Here is a 24,712-nt window from a genome sequence, read left to right as displayed (position 1 = left end):
TTTTCTGTATATAGGATTGTGTAATCTGCAAATAAGGAAAATTTCACTTCTTTCTTTCCAGTTTGGATGCTTTGTATTTCTTTTTCTTACGTAATTGCTCTGGGAAGAACTTCTGGTACAATCTTGAATAAGAGTGGTGAGAATGGGCATCCACATCTTGTACGAGATCTTAGAGGAAATCTTTCAGTGTTTCACCATTGAGTAGGGTGTTTGCTGTGGGTTTTCATATATGCCCATTATCATATTGAGGAAGTTACCTTCTATTTCTAGTGTTTTTTTTTTTTTTAAACAGTTTTAGTCACATACTATATGCATTCCATCTTAGGTGTACATCAGTGGCTCTTGGTATTATCACATAGTTATGCAGGCACCACTACAGTCTATATAAGAACATTCTCATTTCTTCCAAAGAAAAAAATCCCATACCCATTATATCTCCCATTGTTGACATTTAGCTTTGGTATTGTGTCTTTATTACAATTAATGAAAGAATATTACAGTATTATTGTTAACTATAGACTGTAATTTGCATTAACTGTATTTTTCCATATACCATCCCATTTTTAACACCTTGTAATAGTGACATATGTTTGTTTTCATTAATATAATAACTTTCTTATATTTGTAAAATTAACCATCATCATTGTCTACTCTTGGTTTTGCTAAGTTATACAGTCTCAGATTTTACTCTCTAGCTTGCCTTCTGGTGACATACATGTCCCCAGCCTTCTTCTTTCAACCATACTCATACTCAGCTTTGTTCATTGTACTTACAGTATTTTGCTACTGTCACACCATTTTGTGCTATCCATTTCTGAAACTTTACAATCAAACTTGTTAAACTTTCTGTACTCCTTAAGCATAAAATTCCCAATCTCTACCCTTTTTCTATTTCTTGATAACCTGTGTTCTTAAATTTAAGTCTCAGAGTTTGCTCATTATAGTTAGTTCATATTAGTGAGACCATGTGGTATTTGTCCTTTTGTTTCTGGCTTATTTTGGTCAACATAATGTCCTCAAGGTTCATCCATGCAGTCACATACATCATGGCTTCATTTTTTCTTACAGCTGAGTAATACTACATCATATGTATATACCACAGTTTGTTTATCCAATCTTCAGATGATGGACATTTGGGCTGTTGCCTTCTATTGGCAATCATGAATAATGATGCTATAAACATCGGTCTGCAAATGTCTATTGTGTCCCTGCTTTCAGTTCTTCTGAGTATATACCTAGTAATGGGATTGCTGGATCATATGGAAATTCTATACTTAGCTTCCTGAGGAACTTCCAAACTGCCTTCTAGAGTAGCTGCACCATTTTACATTCCCACCAACAGTGCATAAGTGTACTTGTTTCTCCACATCCTCTCTGGCACTTGCAATTTTCTGGCTTTTTTTTAAATTTGCAGTTCCCTTATGGCTAGTGAAGTTGAGAATCTTTTAATATATTTTTTTTTCCTCTGCAGTTTTACTGAGATATATTCACATACTGTATACTCATCCACAGTGTACAATCAGTTGTTCACAGTATCATCATATAGTTGTGCATTCATCACCACAATCAGCCCTTGAACACATTACTCAAAAAAAAAGTAAAAAAGAACACCCAAAACATCCCATCTCCTCCTATTATTCATTTACTTTTTGTGCCCATTTTTCTACTCATCTGTCCATACACTGGATAAAGGGAGTGGGAGCCACAAGGTTTTCACAATCACGTGGTCACACTGTATAAGCTATATAGTTATACCGTCATCTTCAAGAATTAAGGCTACTGAATTGCAGTTCAACAGTTTCAGATATTTCCTTCTAGCTATTCTAAAACACTAAAAACTAAAAAGGGATATCTATCTAATGTGTAAGAGTTACCCCAGAATGAACTTTTGACTCCATTTGAACTCTAAGCCACTGAAGCTTTATTTTGTTTCATTTCTCTTCCCTCTTTTGGTCAAGAAAGCTTTCTCAATCTCATGACGTGGGGTCCAGGCTCATCCTTGCAGTCACATCCCACATTTCCAGGGAGATTTACACCCTGGGAGTCATGTCCCATGTAGGGAGAGGGCAATGAACTTACCTGCTGAGCAACAAAAGATTCTCTGGGAGTGATTCTTATGCACAATTATAAGTAGGCTTAGTCTCTTTTTTGCAGCAACAAGCTTCATAAGGGCAAGCTCCAAGATCGAGGGCTCAGGTTACTAAATTGGTAGTCCCCAATGCTTGCAAGAATATAAGGAATTCCCCAGTGGGTAAGTTAAATATTTCCACATTTTTCCACAGTCCCTCAAGGGGACTTTGCAAATACTTTTTTATTCTCTGCCTAAATTACTCTGGGATATATCAGGCTTCACACTAACCTATACAAACCAACCATATCTTACTTCCTGTTCAAGTTTCCATGTAGTTATGGTGTTCAAATAAACTGATCATTTAAGTTAAATTATAAAGTATATTATATAGTTGCATGAAATAAACATATCTTCCTTTGATCTCATACAGAAATTCACATTTTAAAGCACAGTCAATATTATCCTTTACCTTTTAGTGTGATTTACCTTAGTACTAACCAAGGCCATTTCATTTATATCTCCAGTTGAAGTCTTATCTCTTTTTCATCTTCTTTAATATTTGCTATATGGGGTAATGCTGACATTCATAGTTTCCTAACTCTGGCTCTGAGTTTCAGTTGTCACACAGATACCCAAAGTTTCAGGGACTTTGGGTATATGCAAATCCCAGGTTACACACAAAGAGCTAAGCATCTCAGAATTTAGAAATAACGATTACAACTGAGGAATACATATAACTTCTATAAGAGCTTACAATCTAGGAACCTTTACCATAAGCCTTCCTCTGATAACCAATGCTCTCAGATTCAATTCTCAGAGTTTGTACCTTTATAGTTATTCCATATTAGTGAGGCATTATAATGTTTGTTATTTCATTTCTAGTTTATTTCACTCAGCATACTGTCCTCAAGGCTCATTCACATAGTTGCATGCCTCACAACTTCACTCCTTCTTGTAGTCACTCCATATTCTCTTGTATGCGTATTCCACAGTTCACCATTCCATTCATTAGCCAATGTACCCTTAGCCCACCTCCATTCATTACGAATCATGAATACTGCCACCATAAACACAAGTGTGCAAATGTCTACTCATGTCCCTGCTCTCAGTTCTTCCAAGTATATATCCAATAGCAGAGTTGCAGGACCATATGGCAATGCCATACCTTGCTTACTGTGGAACCACCACACTGCCATCCAGATGGGCTGCATCATTCTACTTCCCCACCAATAGTGAATAGGTACAGCCCTCTCTCCACATTTTCTCCAGCACTTGTATCTCTCTGTTTATTTTTTAAACTGTTTTATTCACACACCATACATTCCCTCCTAAGTAAACAATCAGTGGTTCCTGGTCTAATCACAAAGTTATGCATTCACCACCACAGTCTATATGAGGACATTTCCATTTCTTCTACAAAGAAAGTGGAAGAGGAGAAAAAAGAAAAAAGAAAAGAAAAAGAAAAAATGATGAATAAAAAAATAAAAGAAAAAAAAATATAATAAAAAGGTCAGACAACACCACCACAACCAAGAATCCCATACTTCAACACCACCACAACCAGGAATCCCATACCTATCCCTTATATCCCATTCATATAGACAATTAGCTTTGGTATATTGCCTTTGTTACAATTAATGGAAGCGTAAAACAATGTTACTGTTACCTATAGACTCTAGCTTGCATTGATTATATTACCATCCCATTTTCAACACCTTGCAAAGTCAACATTCATTTGTTCTCCCTCATTTAAAAACATTCTAATATTTGTACATTTTTCACCATCATTGACCACTCTAGGTTTCACTGTTATACAGTCCCAACCTTTATCTCCTATCTTTCCTTCTGGTGTCATACATGCTCCTACCCTTCCTCTTTCAACCATACTCACATTCAGTTTTGTTCATTATACTTATAATATTGTGCAACCATCACATAGTATTGTGCTATCAATTTCTGAATCTTTACTATCAATTCTGTTGAATATTCTGTACTCCCTCAGCATCAAGTGCCCAAACTTTATCTTCTTTCTATCTCCTGATTAACCTGTGTTCTCAGTGTTTGCTCGTTATAGTTAGTTCATATTAGTGAGACATGCAGTATTTGTCCTTTTGTTTCTGGCTTATTTTACTCAGCATCATGTTCTCAAGGTTCATCAACACTGTTGCATGCTTCATGGCCTTTTCTGTCTTAGAGCTGTGTAATATTCCCTCATATGTATATACCACAGCTTGTTTATCCACTCCTCTGTTGATGGACATTTGAGCTGCTTCCTTTTCTTGGCAGTCATGAATAATGCTTGCATAAACATAAGTGTGCAAATGTCCGTTTGTGTCCTTGCTTTTCAGCTCTTCAGAATATATACCTGGTAAAGGGATTGCTGGAAAATATAGCAATTCTATACTTAGCTTCCTGAGGTACAGCCAAACTGCCTTCCAGAGCTTTGCGCCATTCTACATTCCCACAAACAGTGAATGAATACACCTATTTCTCCACACTTTCCAGCATTTGTAATTTTCTGTTTTTTTTGATAATGGCCATTCTTGTAAGTGCGAGATGGTATTTCATTGTGGTTTTGATTTGCATTTCCCTAATAGCTAGTGAAGTTCAGCATCTTTTCATATGTTTTTGAGCCATTTATATTTCCTCTTTGGAAAAGTGTCTGCCCTTGTCTTTTGCCCATTTTTTAATTGGTTATTTTTCTTTTTCCTTTTTTTTTTTTTTTTGTTGAGTTGTAGTTCTCTTTCCATTTCTGAACTCTCAATTCAATTCCATTGGTTGGTATATCTATTTTTATTCCAGTACCATGCTGTTTTGACCAGTGTAGCTTTGTAATATGCTTTTAATTCAAGTAGTGTGAGACCTCCAACTTCATTTTTCTTTCTCAATATATTTTTTTTATCTATTTGGGGCACCCTGCCTTTCCAAATAAATTTGATTATTGGCTTTTCTATTTTTACAAAGTAAGCTGTTGGGATTTTGATATTGCTTTGAATCTATAAATCATTTTGGGTAGAATTTACATCTTAACTATATTTAGTCTTCCAATTCATGAATGTGGTTTGTCCTTCCATTTATTTAGGTCTTCCTTGATGTCTTTAAGCAATGTTTCATAGTTTTCTTTGTATAGGTTTTTTTTGTCCTTGGTTAAATTTATTCCTAGATATTTGATTCTTTTGGTTGCTATTGTAAATGCAATATTTTTCTTGATTACCTCTTCATATTGCGTATTACTAGTTATAGAAACACTGCTGATTTTTGCATGATGATCTTGTATTCCTCCACTTTGCTGATCTAATTTATTAGCTCCAGTAGCTTTGTTCTAGTTTTTTCAGGACTTTCTACATATAGGATCATGCCGCCTGCAAATAGGGAAAATTTTACTTACTCCTTTCCAATTTGATGCTTTGTATTTCTCTTTCTTGCCTAATTGCTGTGGCAAGAACTTCCAGTACAACGTTGAATAACAGTACTGACAGTGAGCATCCTTGTCTTATTCTGTATCTTACAGGGAAAGCTTTCAGTGTTTCACTATTAAGTAGAATGTTTGCTGTGGGTTTTTCATATATGCCCATTATCGTGTTGAGGAAGTTTCCTTCTACTCCTAGTGTTTTGTTTGTAACAGGAAGATGTGCTGAATTTTGTCAGATGCCTTTTCTACATCAGTTGAGAGGCTTATGTGGTTTTGCCCCTTCATTCTGTTAATGTGCTGTATTACATTAATAGATTTTCTTATGTTGAACCACACTTCTATACCAGGGATAAATCCCACTTGATCATGGTGTATGATCATTTTAATGTGCTATTGGATTTGGTTTACTGGTATTTTGTTGAGGATTTTTGCATCCATATTCATAAGAGATATTGGTCTTTAATTTTCTTTTCTTGTGGAATCTTTATTTGGGTTTGTTATGAGGGTGATGTTGACCTTGTAGAATGAATTAGGGAGTGTTCCCTCCCCTACAATTTTTTTGAGTAAGTTTGAGCAGAATCAGAGTTAAGTCTTCTTGGAATGTTTGTTAAAATTCCCATGTGAAGCCACTAGTCCTGGGCTCTTCTTTCTTGGGGGGGGGTTTGATAAAGTTTTTTTTTGGCTTTTTTTTGGTACAATCTCTTTACTAATAATTCATTTGTTGAAATATTCTATTTCTTCTTGAGTCAGTGTAAGTTAGTTTTTGTGTTTCTAAGAATTTGTCCATTTCATCTAAGGTTATATAATTTATTGGTGTACTTTTGTTCATAGTATCCTCGTATAGTACTTTTTATTTCATTGTGGTCCCAAGTGATGCCTCCCTTTTCATTTCTGATTTTTGTTATTTGTATCCTCTCTATTTTTCTGTCAGTCTAGCTAATGCTTTGTCAATTTTTTTTGTTGTTTTTTCAAACAACTTTTGATTTTGCTGATTATCTGTATTTTTTTTTATTCTCTATTTACGTCTTGTATTTCCTTATTGATCTTCTGGTTTGATGGTCTATCCATTATTGAAAGTGGTGTATTAAAGTCTCCTGCTATTAATGTAGAACTGTCAATTTCTCACTTCAAATCTGTCAGTATTTGCTTCATATTTTGGGTGGCTCTGTGTGAGGTGAATGTATATGTAAATTGTTTCATTGTCTTGTTGAATTGATTTCTCTGTCAGTATATAATGCTATAATGCTTCCCTTTGTCTCTCCTGTTATTGATTTAAAGTCTATTTTATCTGATATTAGTATATAGCCCAGTTATCTTTTGGTTACTATTTACATGGCATATTTTTTCCATCTTTTCACTTTCAATCTATTTGTATCTTTGAATTTACAGTGAGTCCCTTGCAGTCAGTGCATAATTGGGTCATGCTTTTTAAACCATTCTGCCAATCTCTGCCTTTTGACTGGGGAGTTTAATGCATTTACATTTAAAGTCACTACTGATAATCCAGGACTTTCTTCTGCCATTTTTGCTATTTGGCCTTTAGAAGTCTTATACTGTTTTTACTCCTCAATTCTTCCATTAATGCCTACTTTTATATTTATTTCATTTTTTCTGTTTTACCATATTGAATACCTTCTTTTTACTATCAGGATGTATGTATTTTTTACATATTTTTCTTGTGTTTATCAGGGGGTTAAAAAATTTAACATCCTAAATATATAATAATCATATTTGGTTTGATACCAACTTGACTTCAACAGCATACACACATGCTTTTCCTCCATGTCCCCTCCTTTTTTGGTTCATGTTACCACTTATATCTTTGTACATTATATGTCCAGAACTACAGATGTAACTTTACTTTGTATGAGTTTTCATTTTAGCACCTCTAGGAAGTAAGAAGTAGAGTTTCAAACCAAACAATTCACTAATACTGGCATTTATAATTACTGAAATGGTTATCTTTACCTCAAGTCTTTATTTTTTTATGCTGCTTTGAGCCACTGTCTAATATTCTTTCATTTCAATCTGAAGAATTCCCTTGGGCATTGTTTATAGTGCCAGTTTGGTGGTAATGAACTCCCCTAGCTTTTGTTTATCTGGGAATACCTTATTCTCTCCCTCATTGTTGAAAGAAAGTATTTCCAGTTATAAAATTCTTGGTTGGTATTTGTTTTCATTCAGCACTTTAAGTATTTCAACCCACTGCCTTTTTTTCCTTTGTGGTTTCTGATGAGCAATCAGCACTCAATTTAATTGGGACTCTCTTTTATGTATCATGTTGCTTTTCTCTTGCAACTTTCAGAACTCTCTCCTTGTCCTTTGAATTTGATAGTATGATCAATATATGAAAATATATCTTTTTCTTCATGTTTATCCTATTTGGTATTCTCTGGGCTTCTTGGATGTTTACCTTCTTGTGTTTTGCTAATCTGTGATTATTTCTTTGAATATTCCTTCTTCCTCTTTCTCTCTGTCTTGTTCTTCTGGAATGCCTATAATGCGTATATTGGTACACTTGATGGTATCCCAGAGATGTCCTAGGCTATTTTCACTTTTTATAATTCTTTTTACCAGTCAGCCTGACTAATTTCAATTATCTTGTCTTTGCATTAATGATTCTTTCTTCTTCCAGCTCCAATCTGCTCTTGAAATCCTCCTGGGATTTTTCATTTCTGTTATTAGGGTCTTCAACTCCAATAGTTCTGTTTGGTTCCTTTTCAATATTTCTATTTCTTTATGAGATTCTCATATTGCTCATTAATTCTTTTCCTCATATCCTTCAATTCTTTATCTGTATTTTTCTTCATCTCCTTAAGCATTTTTAAGATCATTTTTTAAAGGCTTTGCTTGATGTCTTCACATTCTGTACTTCTTTACTGGTGTTTTCTGTGTTTTTATTCTTTTCCTTTGGATGGGGCATCTTTTCTTGTTTGTATTGTAATCTTTTGTTGCACACTGTACTTTTAATATTTTAGAATGTTCACTCTTGGATTTATTCCCTGAGATGTTTGTTCCTTGATTTTGTAGCCAGCTGGTGAATAGATAGAGATTTACTTTAGTTTCAGTCTTCCTATCAGGATGGTCTGTCCAAGGCAAATGCAGGGTGCAGGGTCCTCCCTGTCTTCTCTGGGTCTGTCTTGTCCTGGGCTTTTGCTTGTTAGTTATTTTGAAGTCTGCCCCACTCCTTTTTTTTTTTTTTTTTTTTTTTTTAACAGTAGTTTGAATGCCCCCTCTGTTTCCCAGAAAACAGATCTCCCTCAGTTGGGTATTTAAAGCAGGCAAGTCTTTGCCCCAGACTGTGTGCTTCTATAGACTTTTACACTTCTTTGGTTGTCTCAAGCTGCCTGCTCCTGGAGGGGTCAATTCTTGGAGGGGGAACACACTGAATATGAGTTTTCCAAGTCAGTCTTTCCCAGCCAGAATGCTTCCAGGGATCTACTAATGGGGCACAGTAGGGCTGGCTAGGGGATCTGGAAGGGCACCAGGAACATCTAACATGGCTCCCCAAAGCTGAACTTTCTTGTCTTGCCCAGCATATTATTCCTTCAACTAACTGTCTGTGTCCTCTGCAGCCCTGAGGAAGCACAGTTTCTCTAAGTTTCTTCTGCCCCCACCTTTTTCTGGGGCAGATTGCAACAAAGGTGGCCCTCAGAGCCAGGTCCCCAGCAATCTGAAGTCACTATTCAAAAACTGTGATCAGCCATTGACCATGCCCACCCTTGGTCTTGGGGAAGAGGATTTTTATGCCCCTTTCTGTCACCAGCGAATTAGCCAGGGGTTGGTGCCCATGGCTGCCTGCTGTGAGCATGAGTGTGATGTGAGCAGGGCCTGTCTCTCTGGCAGGTTTTGAACTCTAATCTTTAATTCCTCTGCTTTTCTGAGTTTTTTGGTTTAGATATTTAGCCTTGTCCCACTCTCATCCCTTTTGAAATATCTTCACTGGGAAGCAGAAGGTGCAGTTGAGGCTCCTTAAATTTTCAGTTTTGTCGTTCTGGCCCAACAAGACCACAATAAGCTGGTTTCTCAGTTCTTTAGCAGCAGCCTTCTGCCAGGCCTAAGAAAGCCTCTGATTTTTACTCTGCTGCCTGCTTGCAGCAAATGTCCCCAGGGAAAATGCAGCTGCAGGTTGATAATTTACCTCTCAGAGGTTCTAATGTTGACAGAGTTTTAGTCCCTCTGGTCTATGCTGCTTCCTCAACTCTATGAGGTCTTTAAGCATAGGATTGTATTGTGTTTTATCTGTCTTTGTTTTTTCTTGTTCTATATAGAAATGTTAGCTTCTGCAAACTGCGCATTCCCTGTAAAGCCAAAGGCAAGGCTAGGTACATTCTTCTTCCTAAACAGTAACAATTGCAAAATGTTCTTAAAATTCTTGGGTCATAATTTCTAGTACCACCTACATGACAATAATAAAATTACTATAAAAGTAAATTATTTTACAGCTTCAATAAGTATGTGTAACATCACACAAAATAATGCTGGCTCAGATGCTCTATATTTGAAAGTATTCACATTTTTATGAGATATGACTATGATTGCTTGATCTGTTTTTGAAAGTAATAGTTTCTGCTTATTTTCTATTTAAATGACTAGTTAGTAATTATATCATGAGGGAAAGAGTGGAGAAATGCCAACTTCAGCATTTAGGGTAGAGCAGCAGATAGTTTCAAAGGTACAGTATGTGAAAATGGATTTTGGGGAGATTAATGTTATCAAAAATATGAACAAATGTAGAGAGAGATTTAACTAGTTTTCTGTTTTGTGTCAAGTTCTGAAATAAAAACAGTGAAGTGTGAAAAAATGGGAAAATAAATCCTCATCCCTTTATATATGCAAAGAATTCTGTTGCTGGTTATACATTTTAAATTATTAAATGAACAGAAATGACTAAGTTGTATAATATATCAAGAGGAGAAAAATATCACATAAATTAATTAATTGCTAATTAAATTTTCAGATTACCAGCTTCCTCTAGGCTATTAATTCACATCTTCATTGCATACAGGTCATTTTGATATTTAAGATAGTATGTATCATTTTGCTTGGAATTTTATTAATCCAGAATTTCCTTATAATCAAGTTAAATTGTTATTATTATAATTTTATTTCATTTATTAATAATCAGATATTAACAACTAATACTGCATAATTGACCAAATATCTTATACCCCTGTATTGTTGGGATCACAAACCTGCTGGTATGAAGACAGAACAAAAATTGATGTCTGAATTTGACATGAGAGTATAGCTAATAACTCACTCCCAGAATACTTAAATAATGTATGCAAATGCATTCCATTAACCAAGAGGTTCATAGGATTATGTTTCTTTTTCCCATTTTAATATCTCACTGACATAAGAGCTTCTACTTCCTTATCCTATTTAAAAAATTTAACTTCTTTATGAATATATGTCTAACTTTGTTTAATGATAAAGCAATATTGATGAACTTTGCTGACTAATTATAGTGCCACTTGTATTGATAAAAAATAAATGATATACCCTTTTTTTCTTCTCCTTTTAACATGCTTTTTGGAATTTACAGGTTAGTGGAATTTCTGATGAACTACCTAACTTGACTAACCGGTATGCTGCTTTCTTGTCAAGAACAGCAAGAACTGCTAAACTATTGGATATGGTAAGAAGACTCCTCTATAATCAAACCTGTTTGTAATCTAAGAATTATGGGGCCTGAGAGGGTTACCCTGGTAGCCTGCTGTGACAATTTTGATTATCCTGATACTTCCATATTTTTAAAGTTTTGACAAAATCCTTGAATGCAGCAGAAGTCCAGCATTGCTCTCTAAGAGAAAATTAAATGGAACATCCCGTCTGGTCAGAGAACATTCATTCTTAGGCCATATGCTTTAGATTCATCTCAGTTTACTCAAAATGTAATTTTTTTTTCCCTTTTCAATTGGAATCCATTTTGAAACTTAAGGATTGTTTGTGATCTTTCATTTTTATTCTGTATTTTAAACTGTGTCGATATGAGTTTTTCTCATGGAATTTACATTTTTATAAATAAAAATATAAATATTGAACAAATTGAAAAAAGTAAAGTAATTTCATCTTGACTATTTCATTCAGATTAAATTTAGTAAAAGATAAAGTAAAACTTGCAGTTAAAGCATTAGAGGTAATAATGACATCACAATCTTATGTGTCTGAGGTGTTGTTAAAATACATTTTTATATAAATTGAACCATCTTTATAAGAAATAATTAATAACAAATTACTAAAACAGTTTATCAACCAATTTTTAAAATGTAACCAATTGAACACAGCACTAGCATTGCTGGCTGAAATAATATTCTGCTAGGTAAGACAATACCAAAAATGGGTGTGATAAGATTTTCAGTGGTAAAATACCTGATACAAGTCAGTTAAATTAATGTTAACTGTGAACAATTAGGCAATTAGATTAATTTGTGAGAGCCACTCAGTAATGAACTTATTGTTTTTAGAGGCATTAATAGACTAGGAATCTAAGCTATAAAGTAAAAATTAGCACCAGATTCTACAAGATTGCTTTTAACTGCAAATTAAAAATATAGTTTTAAACCATCTAGCAATGTTCTTGACATGTAGTAGATGTTCAGAAGTTGTTTTTTAAAAAAAGTGTTGTTTCAAGGGCTCATTTCTTCACTTTGAGGAATTTTAGGGTTAGGTTATGTTTCTCAAGTCATTGTTGTAGATACCTCAGGATCTACTGTGTGGTGTGTCATGAGTAATTACTTATATAATGCTTTGAAGCTTGGCAATATTTAGAATGGATTCAAAGTTATGTATATGATAATATTATAGCTAATAAGAATAAAAAAGCAATGCATGCCTCTGAAAATGAGTATTCTGAAGAACCCATGGAATACATATGTATATATTTCATTTTTTAGTAAAAATAAACGTGGAGATTTGCTCTAAAGGAAGATGAGTTGCTCCACCAATTGCTTTTACCTAATTTACATTATGCTCTTTTAAATTTGTCCCTCATTGCATCTGAAAACTCCTTTTTAGTGTAGCCTTTTTTGGCATGAAACACTTGTAATTAAGAATACTGGGTGGTGAAAGTCGGACTTTTGATGAGGTTACTTCAATCAAGGTGTGAACTACCTCAATCAGGATGGATCTTAATCCAATTGGAGTCCTTTATAAATGGAATGAATTCAGACATGAGAGAGGGAGAAAGCCTCAGGAGGCAAGAAGCTGAATCCAGAAGAGAAAGGAGAGACCAGGGGATGTCACCATGTGCCTTCCCATGTGACATAGGAGTCAAGGATTGCTGGCAGCCAGCCCCAGAATGCCTATAGTCTTTGGGGAGAAAACATTACCTTGATGATGCTTTGATTTAGACTTTCTTTGAGCCTCAAAACCATAAGCTAATTAATTCCCATTGTTTAAGCCAACCTATTTCATGGTATTTGCCTGAGCAGCCTGGGAAACTAAAACAGGTGTAAAATACGGATATAATGAAAAACCCAAATTGTTGATCTCAAAACTAAATTGAAATCATTCCTCAAACCTATGAAATAATGGAATTAATGCTATAATTTTCACTTCAAATAATATTAGAAAATTTATGTCAAACATTTAAAATGTATATATGGATATGCTGCAATCTTGGTAGAGGATATAATTTTTTTTAATTTTTAAAGTTATAATTTTACATAAAAGAATTTAAAAAACAATAGATTTCTGATTTGCCTTGAAAGACTGAGAATATATGGTCCCAAAGAAAAAAATTTTTTTAAAGAACCACATCATAACCTTTAGTTGAAGATAAAAAAGAAAATATATTGAAAATATGATAAATACAAGATAGAAACAAGCCAACGCTCTGTTTATTAGGCATTCCAGAAGCTGAAATAATAGGAGTAAATTATGTAAAAAAGTAGAAAATTATCCTGAGCTGAATAAAGACTTGTTTTTATTTAAAGACTCTGGCAAAATGCCAAGGAGGATGAACTTTGAAAGATTTGAATCTGGATACATTCTTTTGAATTTTCAGAAGACCAGAAATAAAGAAAATACCTTTGAAGCTTCCACAGAGAAAAGTTATTGGGTCATCTTCAAAGGGATGAGAAACATGCTGGTATCAGCAGCATTAGCAATATTTTGGAGCTAGGAGATGATGCGGTAATGTTTTCTCAAATTTCTGAGAAATTTTTCTAGAAATCTGATTGTAGACAAAAAAATCAAGTAAATTAAGAAAATGATTTTCTGACATGCAGGGGCTCATAAAATTTACTACTCATCCATCCATATGTGGAGGTGCTCCAGCAGAACCAAAAATAGGAAATGTTACAACATGAACACAAAGAAGATTAAAAAACTGAGTATTTTCTGGAGGAGGTAAAAAAAAATGAAAATAAATGAAAAGAGAATGCATTTTATCTCATGCTTTGGACATTATTCAAGACATAGGGGTTCAGTGAAATAGAATTTCATTAACTTCCCTATGTGTTTGGCCACACTATTTGGTTCTGTGGGGAATAATTATGATACTCTAAATGCTGTTTTTAAATTGGTTGATTTTAAATCAGTGGCTGCAAATCATAGAGCAGGGGAGCTGAGTCCTGAATTTCAGGCCTGTTCCATGCTTACCCACACCAGTGAACCCTGGGGAGGTTGAGGGTCCATGAGTATTGGTGAGCTAAACAAAGATTTGGCTGTGGAAATCCTAGGAATAACAAAATAAGAGCTCTACTTCACACATGAAAGTCCAGGAGGTTGCTAGAATAATATCCCTTCTCTCCCATACTGCTGTGGCTACTGCAGATTAGAAATGCTATAATGATATGTTTAGACAGAGAGGGCAGTTATTAGTCAGGATCTTCTCAGGAGACAGAAACCACACTTGTTATTTTAACAGAGATAATGTAACATAAGTAATTGTGGATGTTGTAACTAAAAAAGCAAACAGGGAACCCTAAATTAACATGGAGTTTGTGAAATAGGAATTGCCATTATCCCCAGGCCTTGGGGAACAGATAAATAGATTGCAATTATTAAAACTTGGAAGCTTGGAGAGAGATCTTGCAGAGCAGGAATTCAGACTTCTGAAGAGAGGGAATAGCTAAGATGGTACTCAGTGTCTCAGGCATTCAAAAGAGGAGCTCCATGGGTCTGGGACACAGACCCCTGGGTCCAGAAGATAGTTAAGCATATCTTAGAAATGGATTTCAGTTGAGGTATTCCTTAAGATGCCTTGTAATTTACTGCCCATGGGAATCTTCATAAAAATTTCTTAGATTCTTGCATAGTTTTTAGAGTTTGTCTTTGTTTGTTTGTTTGTTTGTATCGTATCATTTACCTAACCATTGGTGGAGAGCACATTATCATAAATTCTTACTGCAGGTCCATCAAAGCAAGTGAAATATTTTTGGGAAATTATTTATGGCACACTAAAGATTGAATTGGTCACAGTGCACTTACATACTTCCTGGGCTTCCATTGCGTTTTAAAGTCTCTATAAATTTTTTCGTTTAATTGTCTTAGTTCAGAAAATAAGCTTGATGAGAAAAGAGCAAGAATAAATAACTGCTGAATGCTATCTTCATCAAGGCAGAGAAAGAAGGTTAGAGCAACTGGTGAGCAAGATACACTGTGATAAACCAGATGCTAAAAGCCTACTTTTTGATTGGGTGCTATAGCCCATCAGTACTTACAGATTGTGAGGAGACTGCAATACTGCAGTTCTAGATTGGTGGACCTAAATTGCAGCTTTAGATATTTTTAGTTGCCCTACATAGATCTGTGAAGTAAGCAATAGATTCATGAAGAACTGATCTTATCTTTATTCTTTAGTTGATAAAAATGAAAAAAAAAAATTCACTTCCATGTGTTTTGAGATTGAAATCTGTTCTAGCTTTGAAGGGGCCATATTAATTAAAAATGAACAACAGCAAAATGATACATATTTTACATAGTCTCTGATCTTTATATTATGCAACATCTGTGGCATCCCAATCTGAGCCTACACTGTATTAACCAATTATTCTTTTGTAGCTTATGTGGGGGTTAAAAAGAGGGAGAAATATGTTAAAAGTGATATTGAGATGACAGTCAATTACCTTTACCTCTATCATTGAAAATTCTTGATACCAATGTGACTACACATGCCACCTCTACATATGGCACAATGATGACAATATCATTAAAATTTCTTTATAACAAATTCACGACCAACAAAACATGACATTTAGAAATATGACTTCAAATGTCTAATAATTTACTTAGGAGGCACATATTTATTAAGAGTAAACCATGTTTCAGCATCTCTAAAACAAAAGAATTTATATCTATTTTTGCAGTTACCTTCACTGATGAAGAAAGCTGTAGCTTGCAATGCTAGATTCATTTACAGAAATCTGATGCCACTGACATCAGTCATCTTTTGGCTAATTCAGAACATTAAATTTTTGAGCATCTAATTCTCTTTATATACAAAAATATGTATTAACAGTCCTTCTGTTTGGGATTTCTAGGAGCAGAGAAGAGTTCCATTGTATCATTACAAATGCCTAAGGGAAAAGGCATTTTCCCTCACATAAGTTTAAAATATAGTCACTAATACAATATAAATGTTGTATTAGTGTCACCAATACAAGTAAATGGAAATAAATATAGAAAACTATAGCAGATTCATGTAAGTTAAAATGACATTGGTTGAAAAATAGAGAGAAAATAGTGGAAGGAAAGAGAGGAAGTAAAAATGGTCAGAGATGTGAGAAGAGTAAAAAGGAGTATTAAGAAGAGAGATTATGGGAAGAAGTACCCATGTAAAGTTTGAGAGGGTATACAGTGATACAGGAAAAGTAAGTAAAGCAGAAACATGTTGGAAAAATTGTACCTGGACTCAGTTGCTTCTTTGGTTAGGAACTGCTGCTTCTGGGATGAAGAAGCAGACTGACAGAACAAAGCAATTACCTTCTTCCGTTGACCTTGCAGATACCCTCTAGAATCTCCTGTTGTCAAAGCCTAACAGGGAGACATCTGGCAAAGTAGAAATATGGTTTGCAGATATCCAGGTTTGTACCTGAGAGACAGCTTAAAATCTGGTACATTTTACCCTTTTGACTACTCAATATTCATATGCATCTTTCTATACATAATTGAACTTCCTTATATATTCAAACAATCAGAAGTATCCATCCTTTGTACAACAAAAGGGTACTTAGTCTCTCCAAAATGAGAAGTTCTCAACAGTCACTGTCTTCATCTCTGGGCAAATTTAGTCATATCCATCTAAATATTGTTACCTAAATACTAAATTATAAATTATTAATAATTTAAGATGTTGTTACCTAAGTATTATATTGTAAATTGTTAATCTCTTCTAAAACATTTACACACATACAGTCACATATACATAAAACAAGGAAGCTATGCATAGCTGCCACGGTCCTTGTTTCATAACTGGTCCAAGGCTGTAGGTGATATTTCAAACTTCTTTCTTTTCCCACTCACTCCATATTCCTGTGTCCTCAGCCAGGATATCAGCTGTTTGGGGTTCTTTATCTGATGGGAGACTCAAACTTTCAATTTTGAAGGATATGAATTGTCAGTGGTCCTGCCTTTTTTGGGTTGCTGTGATTTTCCATTAATTCTCAATATTGAACATGGAAGTATTAAAAGGAACCCCAGAAAATACCCTGACACAGTCTTTTCTGTCCCCACTGTGTAGCAGCAACCCAGTTTCTTCATGTTAATTGTGATAAATCACCTCAGTCAGTAGAGTAACCTCTGTTGGTTCAGTAGCATGAGTAGCTGAAAGGGCTAGTTGGAAGTCTCAGGTCTCAAGTTATGTACAATCATAGTTACGTCTCCTGGTAGAAGCTTTCCTTCCTCAGGAACCAAGACTTCTAATCAAGCAGAGGTCAGAGTTGTGGAGACTAGAGGCAAAAGTTTTGTATGTTACGAGGTGAAATAATGAGAGGAGCTACTTGCACTTCCACTTCTTACCTCTTGGACTGAAGAAATCTAGATATGGGGGAAGAGAGCAGCACAGACTGGTTTCTTATTCAAAGCATGTATTTCATCCTGTATGCCAGATCCCCATCCTGTTTGCATCTTGTCTCTCAACTCATACCACAATTGAGTTTTTAGCAGGTGCTTTTATTGTTCTTTTAGGCCAGCTGCTTTTAAGTGATGAGATTATGTTCGAACTAGTGAATTCTACCAGCATGTGTCAATTACCACATTTCTTTTGCTGTGAAAAGAATTCCTTGAGCAGGAATAATGCTATCTAGAATTCCATAACAGTAATAAGTTGTTTTATAGTACATGGATTGTAGTATTGGCAGCAGAATCATATGCAGGGAAGACAGGTGAGATCCTGTCTTGTAAAGACCTTTTTAGGTTTTGGAATCAAGGGTTTGCTGGGATCTTTAAAGAGTAAGTGTTCTTTTCCTCCTATTCTCTGGAAAAGTTTTATTTTATTTTATATTTTATTATTTTTTGCAAGATTGGTGTTATATTTTTTCCTTAAGCATTTGCAGGAATTCACTGTTCAAGCTTTCTGGACCTGAGATATTCTTTATGAGAAAGTCTTTAAGAAAGAATTCAATTTTCATAATAAATAATGAACTATTTATATTTTATATTTTTCCTGCCTACTTTGATTAATTTTACTTTTTAAGAAATATGCCCATTTCTTCTGAATTGTGTTTTTTAACAAGTTAGTCATAATGTTCTCTTCATTGTTTTTTTTGTTTGTTTGTTTTTGTTTTTTGTTTTTTATCTGTAAGCTATGTCCACTCCTTTCCCCTGATGTTGGTAATTTATGTTTTCTTTTTTTTTGCTCTGTAATTAGTCTTCCTATGAGTTGACCAATATTTATAATCTTTTTTAAAGAAAAACCTTTGATTTTCTTGTTTTTCTTTATTATGTATTTTTTTTATTTGGTTGATTATCTTTATAATTTATCCCTTTTTACTTTAGTTGGGTTTGATTTGTTTCTAGTTTCTTGATATGGAAGCCTAAATCAATGATTTTCAGCTTCTCTTCTTTTTGATTATGTACATTTTTAAGGCAGTAAATTTCCTTCAGGCACTGCTTTAGCTGTATTTGCATGTTTTGTTATGTTATCATTTAGTTAAATTTTTTTTAATTCACATTTTGATTTCTTCTTTGACCCATGGGGTATTTAAAAATGTGTTGTTTAATTTCCATGCAGTTGGTCTATTTCTCATTATTTGTTACTGGTTTCTGGCTTACATCCATTATGAACATAGAACATACTCTTAATTATTTCAATCTGTAAAACATCTTTAAGGTTTTCTTTATGGATTAGCATATGAACAGTGTTTTGTGTGTATGAAAGCAATGACCTATTATTATGTTCTGATATATGTAGAATTTTCCTTAGTGCATCAAGAATTCTTAATAGTGTACATAATTTCATCTTTTTTATATAAAAATAGGAAAAATATGAAAGTCATTGTTTACCAGTGTTGAACCTGTATTGGAATTTTCTCAATTTGTTCTATTTTCAAAATCCTTTCCTGACGTTCTATTTCCCTGATGACCTATCTCATCTGTATTTTGTTGAGCTTAATTTAATGTAGTAATTCTTTTTCATGTTGATAGTGGGACACTATTACAGTGTTTCTAGTTGTGCTTCAGACACCTCAGATTATTTGTGTTTGCCTTAAAAGTAGTTTCTGGGAATAGATGAGCATTGATTTAACATATCTAAGATATGAAGTTGCTCTCAGATGAAGGATTACTCTGCAAACACCCCATATAGAAGAGTTTTCTTTATGGTTGGTGTTAAGTATTGTGTACATCCTGTCCAGATAAATCATTTCAAAGATTTGACTATCTTGTATAGGTCTAGATCTCATAGTTGTTATTAACTTTTGAAGATTTTATTTTCAGTATCTTGTTCTCAAAGTTCATTTTGATTTGAGCTTGAACATTCTCAGGATTTGCAATTAAAATTTTATGTTATTTTTTATTAAAATGAACACTCAAAATCAAGAAGCAACCTAAAATTTATATTAGTGTAAGTGTTACAATTTTATTCAACTTGCTCATTTAAATTTGCTGATTAAATTTAAAATATTCATACTTAAATTTCAAATTCAGCATCAGATTTTATAGAACACTTTGACTTTTATATATGCACTTTTAGAAAGTTATAAGATTTGTAGCCCATTGATTCTGTCTCACATTTGTTACATATAACATGACAAATATCCCTGTATTGAATGGGGATTTCTATTATTTAATACATAATGTGTAGATATATGGACAAATATTAATTACCCTTGGGAATTACAAAACTTGGAATTACCTATCATCATACACTCTGATCTTAATTGAGGGCATAGGGCTACATTCTCCAAGCTACATCCCCAAGGAGAAGGGGCTCTACTATAGTTTAAGGACACAGTATTTATAGCTCCAGCCCAACTTCTTCCTTCACTTCAGACATGTGCCCATCTGACATCTCTACTTTGATCTCTAATAGCTATTTATAATTTTAATGCACCCAAACCAATTAATCTTTGTACCTTGTTTATTTGTTCTAATTCAGAATAGATAGCATACTAGTTTTGTAAAACACAATACAAGTGATGAATTTAGGAAGAGAAAGTTTTTGAAGAAAGTAAACTTTGAGCTGGTTCTTTAAGTTAATTGAATGGTTTGAGCAAGATGAAGCAGAAAGAATCATTTATTAACTTCCAAGGACTCTTACTTATCCTTTTTCGTTTCCCTTTCCTGTTTCTATCATGGCTATCTAGAATTTCCTTGAAGCTTAAATTGCACAAATTCCTTTCAGGATGAAGCTTATTTTGTACATCATTGTAAAATGTTTTCTGAGTGGTCAGCAATCTTGGAAGGTACCAGTATGAATACACTTTGCAAAAACAGCTATTTATTAGAATCTGTTACCTACTTCCAAGCTTCATCATAAAGGAGTCCCTTTCCTCTTTATAATTTTATTATTGGGTCATTATTACAACTATATTTCTCCATTTGCTGACCTATCCAAATTATATGCCAATTGGTTAGTCCTGTGTTTCTCAGCCCTGGCTAAAAAAGTATAGAATCATCTAGAGAGCTTTAAAAAATACCAATGCCAAAGCCCCAACCCCCAGGCATTTTGAAATAGTTGTTGTGGGATGGGGCCAAAATATATATATTTTTAAAATATCTCAGAAAATGTTAGGACAAATGCACATTGAGATCTGTTAATTTATACAAAACTTTATTGAATTTTAGCCCTCTCTTACTCTCTAATTAGTTTAATTTTGAGCACATGCCCATTCCTTTATTTATTCTGTGCCAGTTTGTATGTATTATGTCCCCCCAAATGCCGTTATCTTTAATGTAATTTTGTATGGGTAGACATTTCAGTGTTAATTAGATTGTAATTCTTTGAGTGTTTCCATGGAGATGTGACCCACCCAACTGTGGATGATGACTCTTATTGGATAGTTTCCATGAAGGTGTGGCCCCACCCATTCAGCATGGGCCTTGATGAGTTTACTGGAGCACTATATAAGCTTAGACAGAAGGAGTGAACTTGCTACAGCCAAGAGGGACACTTTGAAGAATGCACAGGAGCTGAGAGAGTAGCTACAGATGAGAGACAGTTTGAAGACGGCCATTGAAAGTACACTCTTGCTCTGGAGAAGCTAAGAAACGACAAACACCCCAAGAGCAATAAGAGTGACATTTTTGAGGAACTGCAGCCTGTAGAGGAACGTCCTGGGAGAAAGCCATTTTGAAACCAGAACTTTGGAGCAGATGCTATCCACATGCCTTCCCAGCTAACAGAGGTTTTCCGGACACCATTGCCCATCCTCCAGTGAAGGTACCTGATTGCTGATGTGTTACCTTGGATACTTTATGGCCTTAAGACTGTAACTGTGTAACCAAATAAATGGCTTTTTATAAAAGCCAATCCATCTCTGGTGTTTTGCATTCTGGCAGCATTAGCAATCTAGAACATATTCATTCAAACATTCAACCAAAAGTTATTGAGGGGTAACCATTAGCAATTCTGGTACTAGGAACAAAGAGGCAAACATGACATACAAGAGTGTTGACCTTATGGAATTAACATTTTAGGGTAGAGGAGTAAGGAAGCAGTAAATGAAAAACCAAATAAGTGATTTTTTGCCAATGTTATAAGCCAGGAAGAAAATAAATAGGGTGCTGTGAGAGAGAGCAATGACAGGGTATTGGTTTATATTTTAAATAGGGGAACCCAAGATATTTTCTCTGATGAAATGACATTTGAGTTGAGATTTGAAGAATAAGAAGACAGTGTTGAGAAGAGGCTATGGAAGTTGATCTAGACAGAAGGAACATGTAGCAGCTGAGCTCTAAGAAGGAAAAGAATTAACACAGTTGAGGAACAGAAAGAAAACCATATGGACAACTTTCAGATGAGAAAAATCAGTTTTTATTTGAATTGTTATCCTCCAGAGATAATGTGTCATATCTTTGTGGTTGGTTTCAAGATTTTTTTTTTTTTGTCTTTAAATTTTAGAAATTTGATTATGATACATCTGGATGTGAATTCACTTTGGTTTATCTTATTTGAGGTTTTTGAATCTGTAGTTTTATATCTTTTGTCAAATTTGGGAAGATTTTTAGTCATTGTTTTTTCAAATATTTTTGTGTCCTTCACTCTTTCTCCTCTCTTTTGAGGCTCTGATGACAAATGTTAGAACTTTTGGTATTTTCCCATAGATCCCTGCAGCTCTGTTAATTTGTAATTTTTTTTCTGTATTATTCTGATTGGATGATATCTGTTGATCTGTCTTCAAATTCACTGATTCTTTTCTTTGTCATCTCCATTCTGAAAGTCCATCCAGTAAGTTTTTTAGTTCAGTCTTCGTATTTTTTCCATTCTAAAATTTCCGTTTCATTTCCCTTTATATCTTCTATACCTTTGCTAAGAGTTTCTAATTTTCTTTGCTTTAAGAATGTCATAATTGTTTGTTGGAACTTTCATATGATAGCTGCTTTAAACTTCTTGTGAAATCTTACAACATCTCTTCCATACTGGTGTTGTCACTTCTTGGTTGTCTTCTCTTATTTGAATTGATATTTTCCTTGTTCTTGGTATGGTGAGTAATTTTGGATTGTGTCCTGGACATTGCCAGTATTCTGATTTGTATTCAAATCTTCTATTTTAGCAGACACTCAACTTATTTGGGCCAAGTTTTGTAGCCTGTGTTTCAAATGTCAATTTAGTTTTTAAAACCTTTGCAGTGCTATTCCATTCTGTCCTGTTTCTTTGCTTCCCAGTGGCCAACTTGAAACCTGGACAGTATTCTACATCACTTTCACTTCTCAAGCTTTTGTTTTGTTAATTATAGTTGGTTTCACCTATGAGCCACTTGGGGGCATGCCAAGGACTTTATACCAAGTTTTAAATAATCCCTTTCTTCAGCTCCCTCCTTTCCACAATTCTCACCCCCCCCCCCCTTCCCAGCTGGGAGAGGTGGAATTCTGCCTATTGCTGTCATTTGCTTAGTACTGGGTGGGGTTGGTCAAGGCTCTGCCCCACAGTCTCTGCAGCACCTGGAAGGGAGTGGGATGGTGTGCCGGTTTGAATGTATTATGTCCCCCAGAAAAAGCCATGTCCTTTGATGCATCTTGTGAGGCCAGACATATTAGTGGGGATTAAGTTGGAATGTTTGGATTAGGTTGTTTCTATGGAAATGCGCCCCACCCAACTGTGGGTGCTAACTCTGATTGGATAATTCCCATGGAGGTGTGGCCCTGCCCATTCAACATGGGCCTTGATGAGTTTACTGGAGCACTATATAAGATCAGAGAGAAGGAGCAAACTTGCTACAGCCAAGAGGGACACTTTGGAGAATGCACAGAAGCTGAGAGAGAAGCTGCAGATGAGAGACAGTTTGAAGACAGCTATTGAAAGCAGCCTCTTGCTCTGGAGAAGCTAAGAGAGGACAAACATCCCAAGAGCAACTAAGAGTGATGTTTTTGAGGAACTGCACTAGAGAGGAATGTCCTGGGAGAAAGCCACTTTGAAACCAGAACTTTGGAACAGACTCCAGCCATGAACCTTCTCAGCTAACAGAGGTTTTCTGGACACCATTGCCCATCCTCCAGTGAAGGTACCTGATTGCTGATGTGCTACCTTGGACACTTTATGGCCTTAAGACTGTAACTATGTAACCAAATAAACCCTCTTTATAAAAGCCAATCCATTTCTTATGTTTTGCATTCTGGCACCATTAGCAAACTAGAACAGATGGGCATCATTTCATTAGTGTGGGGTATGGATGTCAAAAATGCCCTGCGCCCCGCCCCCTGCAATCTCCGTAAAGCCCGATGGGGAAGGGACAGTCTGAGGCTTCTTTTGTGGTGTTTCTTTGGAATAGAGCAGGGGTAGTCAAACATTCTATAGGACTTTCTTTTTCCTGGTTCTTTGGCTAGACAGAACAGTCTTTTGGGATGCTTTGTATCCTGTGTCTGCTGACATTCCCTAGCTGTGAGCTACTCGAGCTCCCATGTTAGGATGTATAAAGGGGGTGAGGAGCAAATCAGGAAACTCATTACCAAGTCGTCCCTTGAGATCTGGGGTTCCTAGTCAGTCTACTTTATTTTCTCTACCTTTTAGAGTCTTCTAATAACTGTATCTTGCCGAGCATTTTAAATTGTAGTTAGCAGGAGGATTTTTAGAGCAGTTTCAGGTTTACTGAAGAATTACACAAAATGTTCAGAAAATTTCCATATGCCCTCCCCATATAGTTTCACTGTTATCATGTAGCTTTAATGTGATATATTTATCGCAATTGATGAACCAGTATCAGTACATTATTGGCAACTAAAGTCATATTTTTTTTTAAATTTTATTTTCCAATTTTTTTGTTGCTAGTATTTAGAAGTGCATTTTTGCATATTGACCTTATATTCAGTGATCTTGCCAAATTCTCTTATTAATTCTAATACTTTATCTGTAGTTAACATTAGATGATTTATATACAGTCATATAATCTATAGTAAATGATTGTTTTATTTATTCGTTTACTTTCCCTATACATTTTTCTTATTATCATAATTTTTTATTGTATTTGCACTAGCTAGCACCTCCAACAGAATGTTGAATAAAAGCAGTGAGAGTAAACACCTTTATTTTGTTTCTGGACATAGGAGAAAATTTCAACATTTCACTATATTGTAGAATATGCTCGGTAATTTAAAAAGTCTTTATCATTTAGAGAAGTTCCTTT

General features: G+C 34.8%; 1 protein-coding gene across 1 annotated transcript in view; it reads left to right on the top strand.

The window, feature by feature from the left end:
• The window catches only part of STPG2 (sperm tail PG-rich repeat containing 2), a 537,907-nt gene that overhangs the window by 224,051 nt on the left and 289,144 nt on the right, over positions 1 to 24,712 (top strand). Inside the window, 1 exon segment of the mRNA XM_037831459.1 lies at positions 11,032 to 11,124. Within this exon segment, the coding sequence (XP_037687387.1) occupies positions 11,032 to 11,124 (93 nt within the window).

Source organism: Choloepus didactylus, chromosome 3 (assembly GCF_015220235.1).
Source record: "Choloepus didactylus isolate mChoDid1 chromosome 3, mChoDid1.pri, whole genome shotgun sequence".
NCBI lineage: Eukaryota > Metazoa > Chordata > Mammalia > Pilosa > Megalonychidae > Choloepus > Choloepus didactylus.
This window is presented reverse-complemented; position numbering and strand designations above follow the sequence as displayed.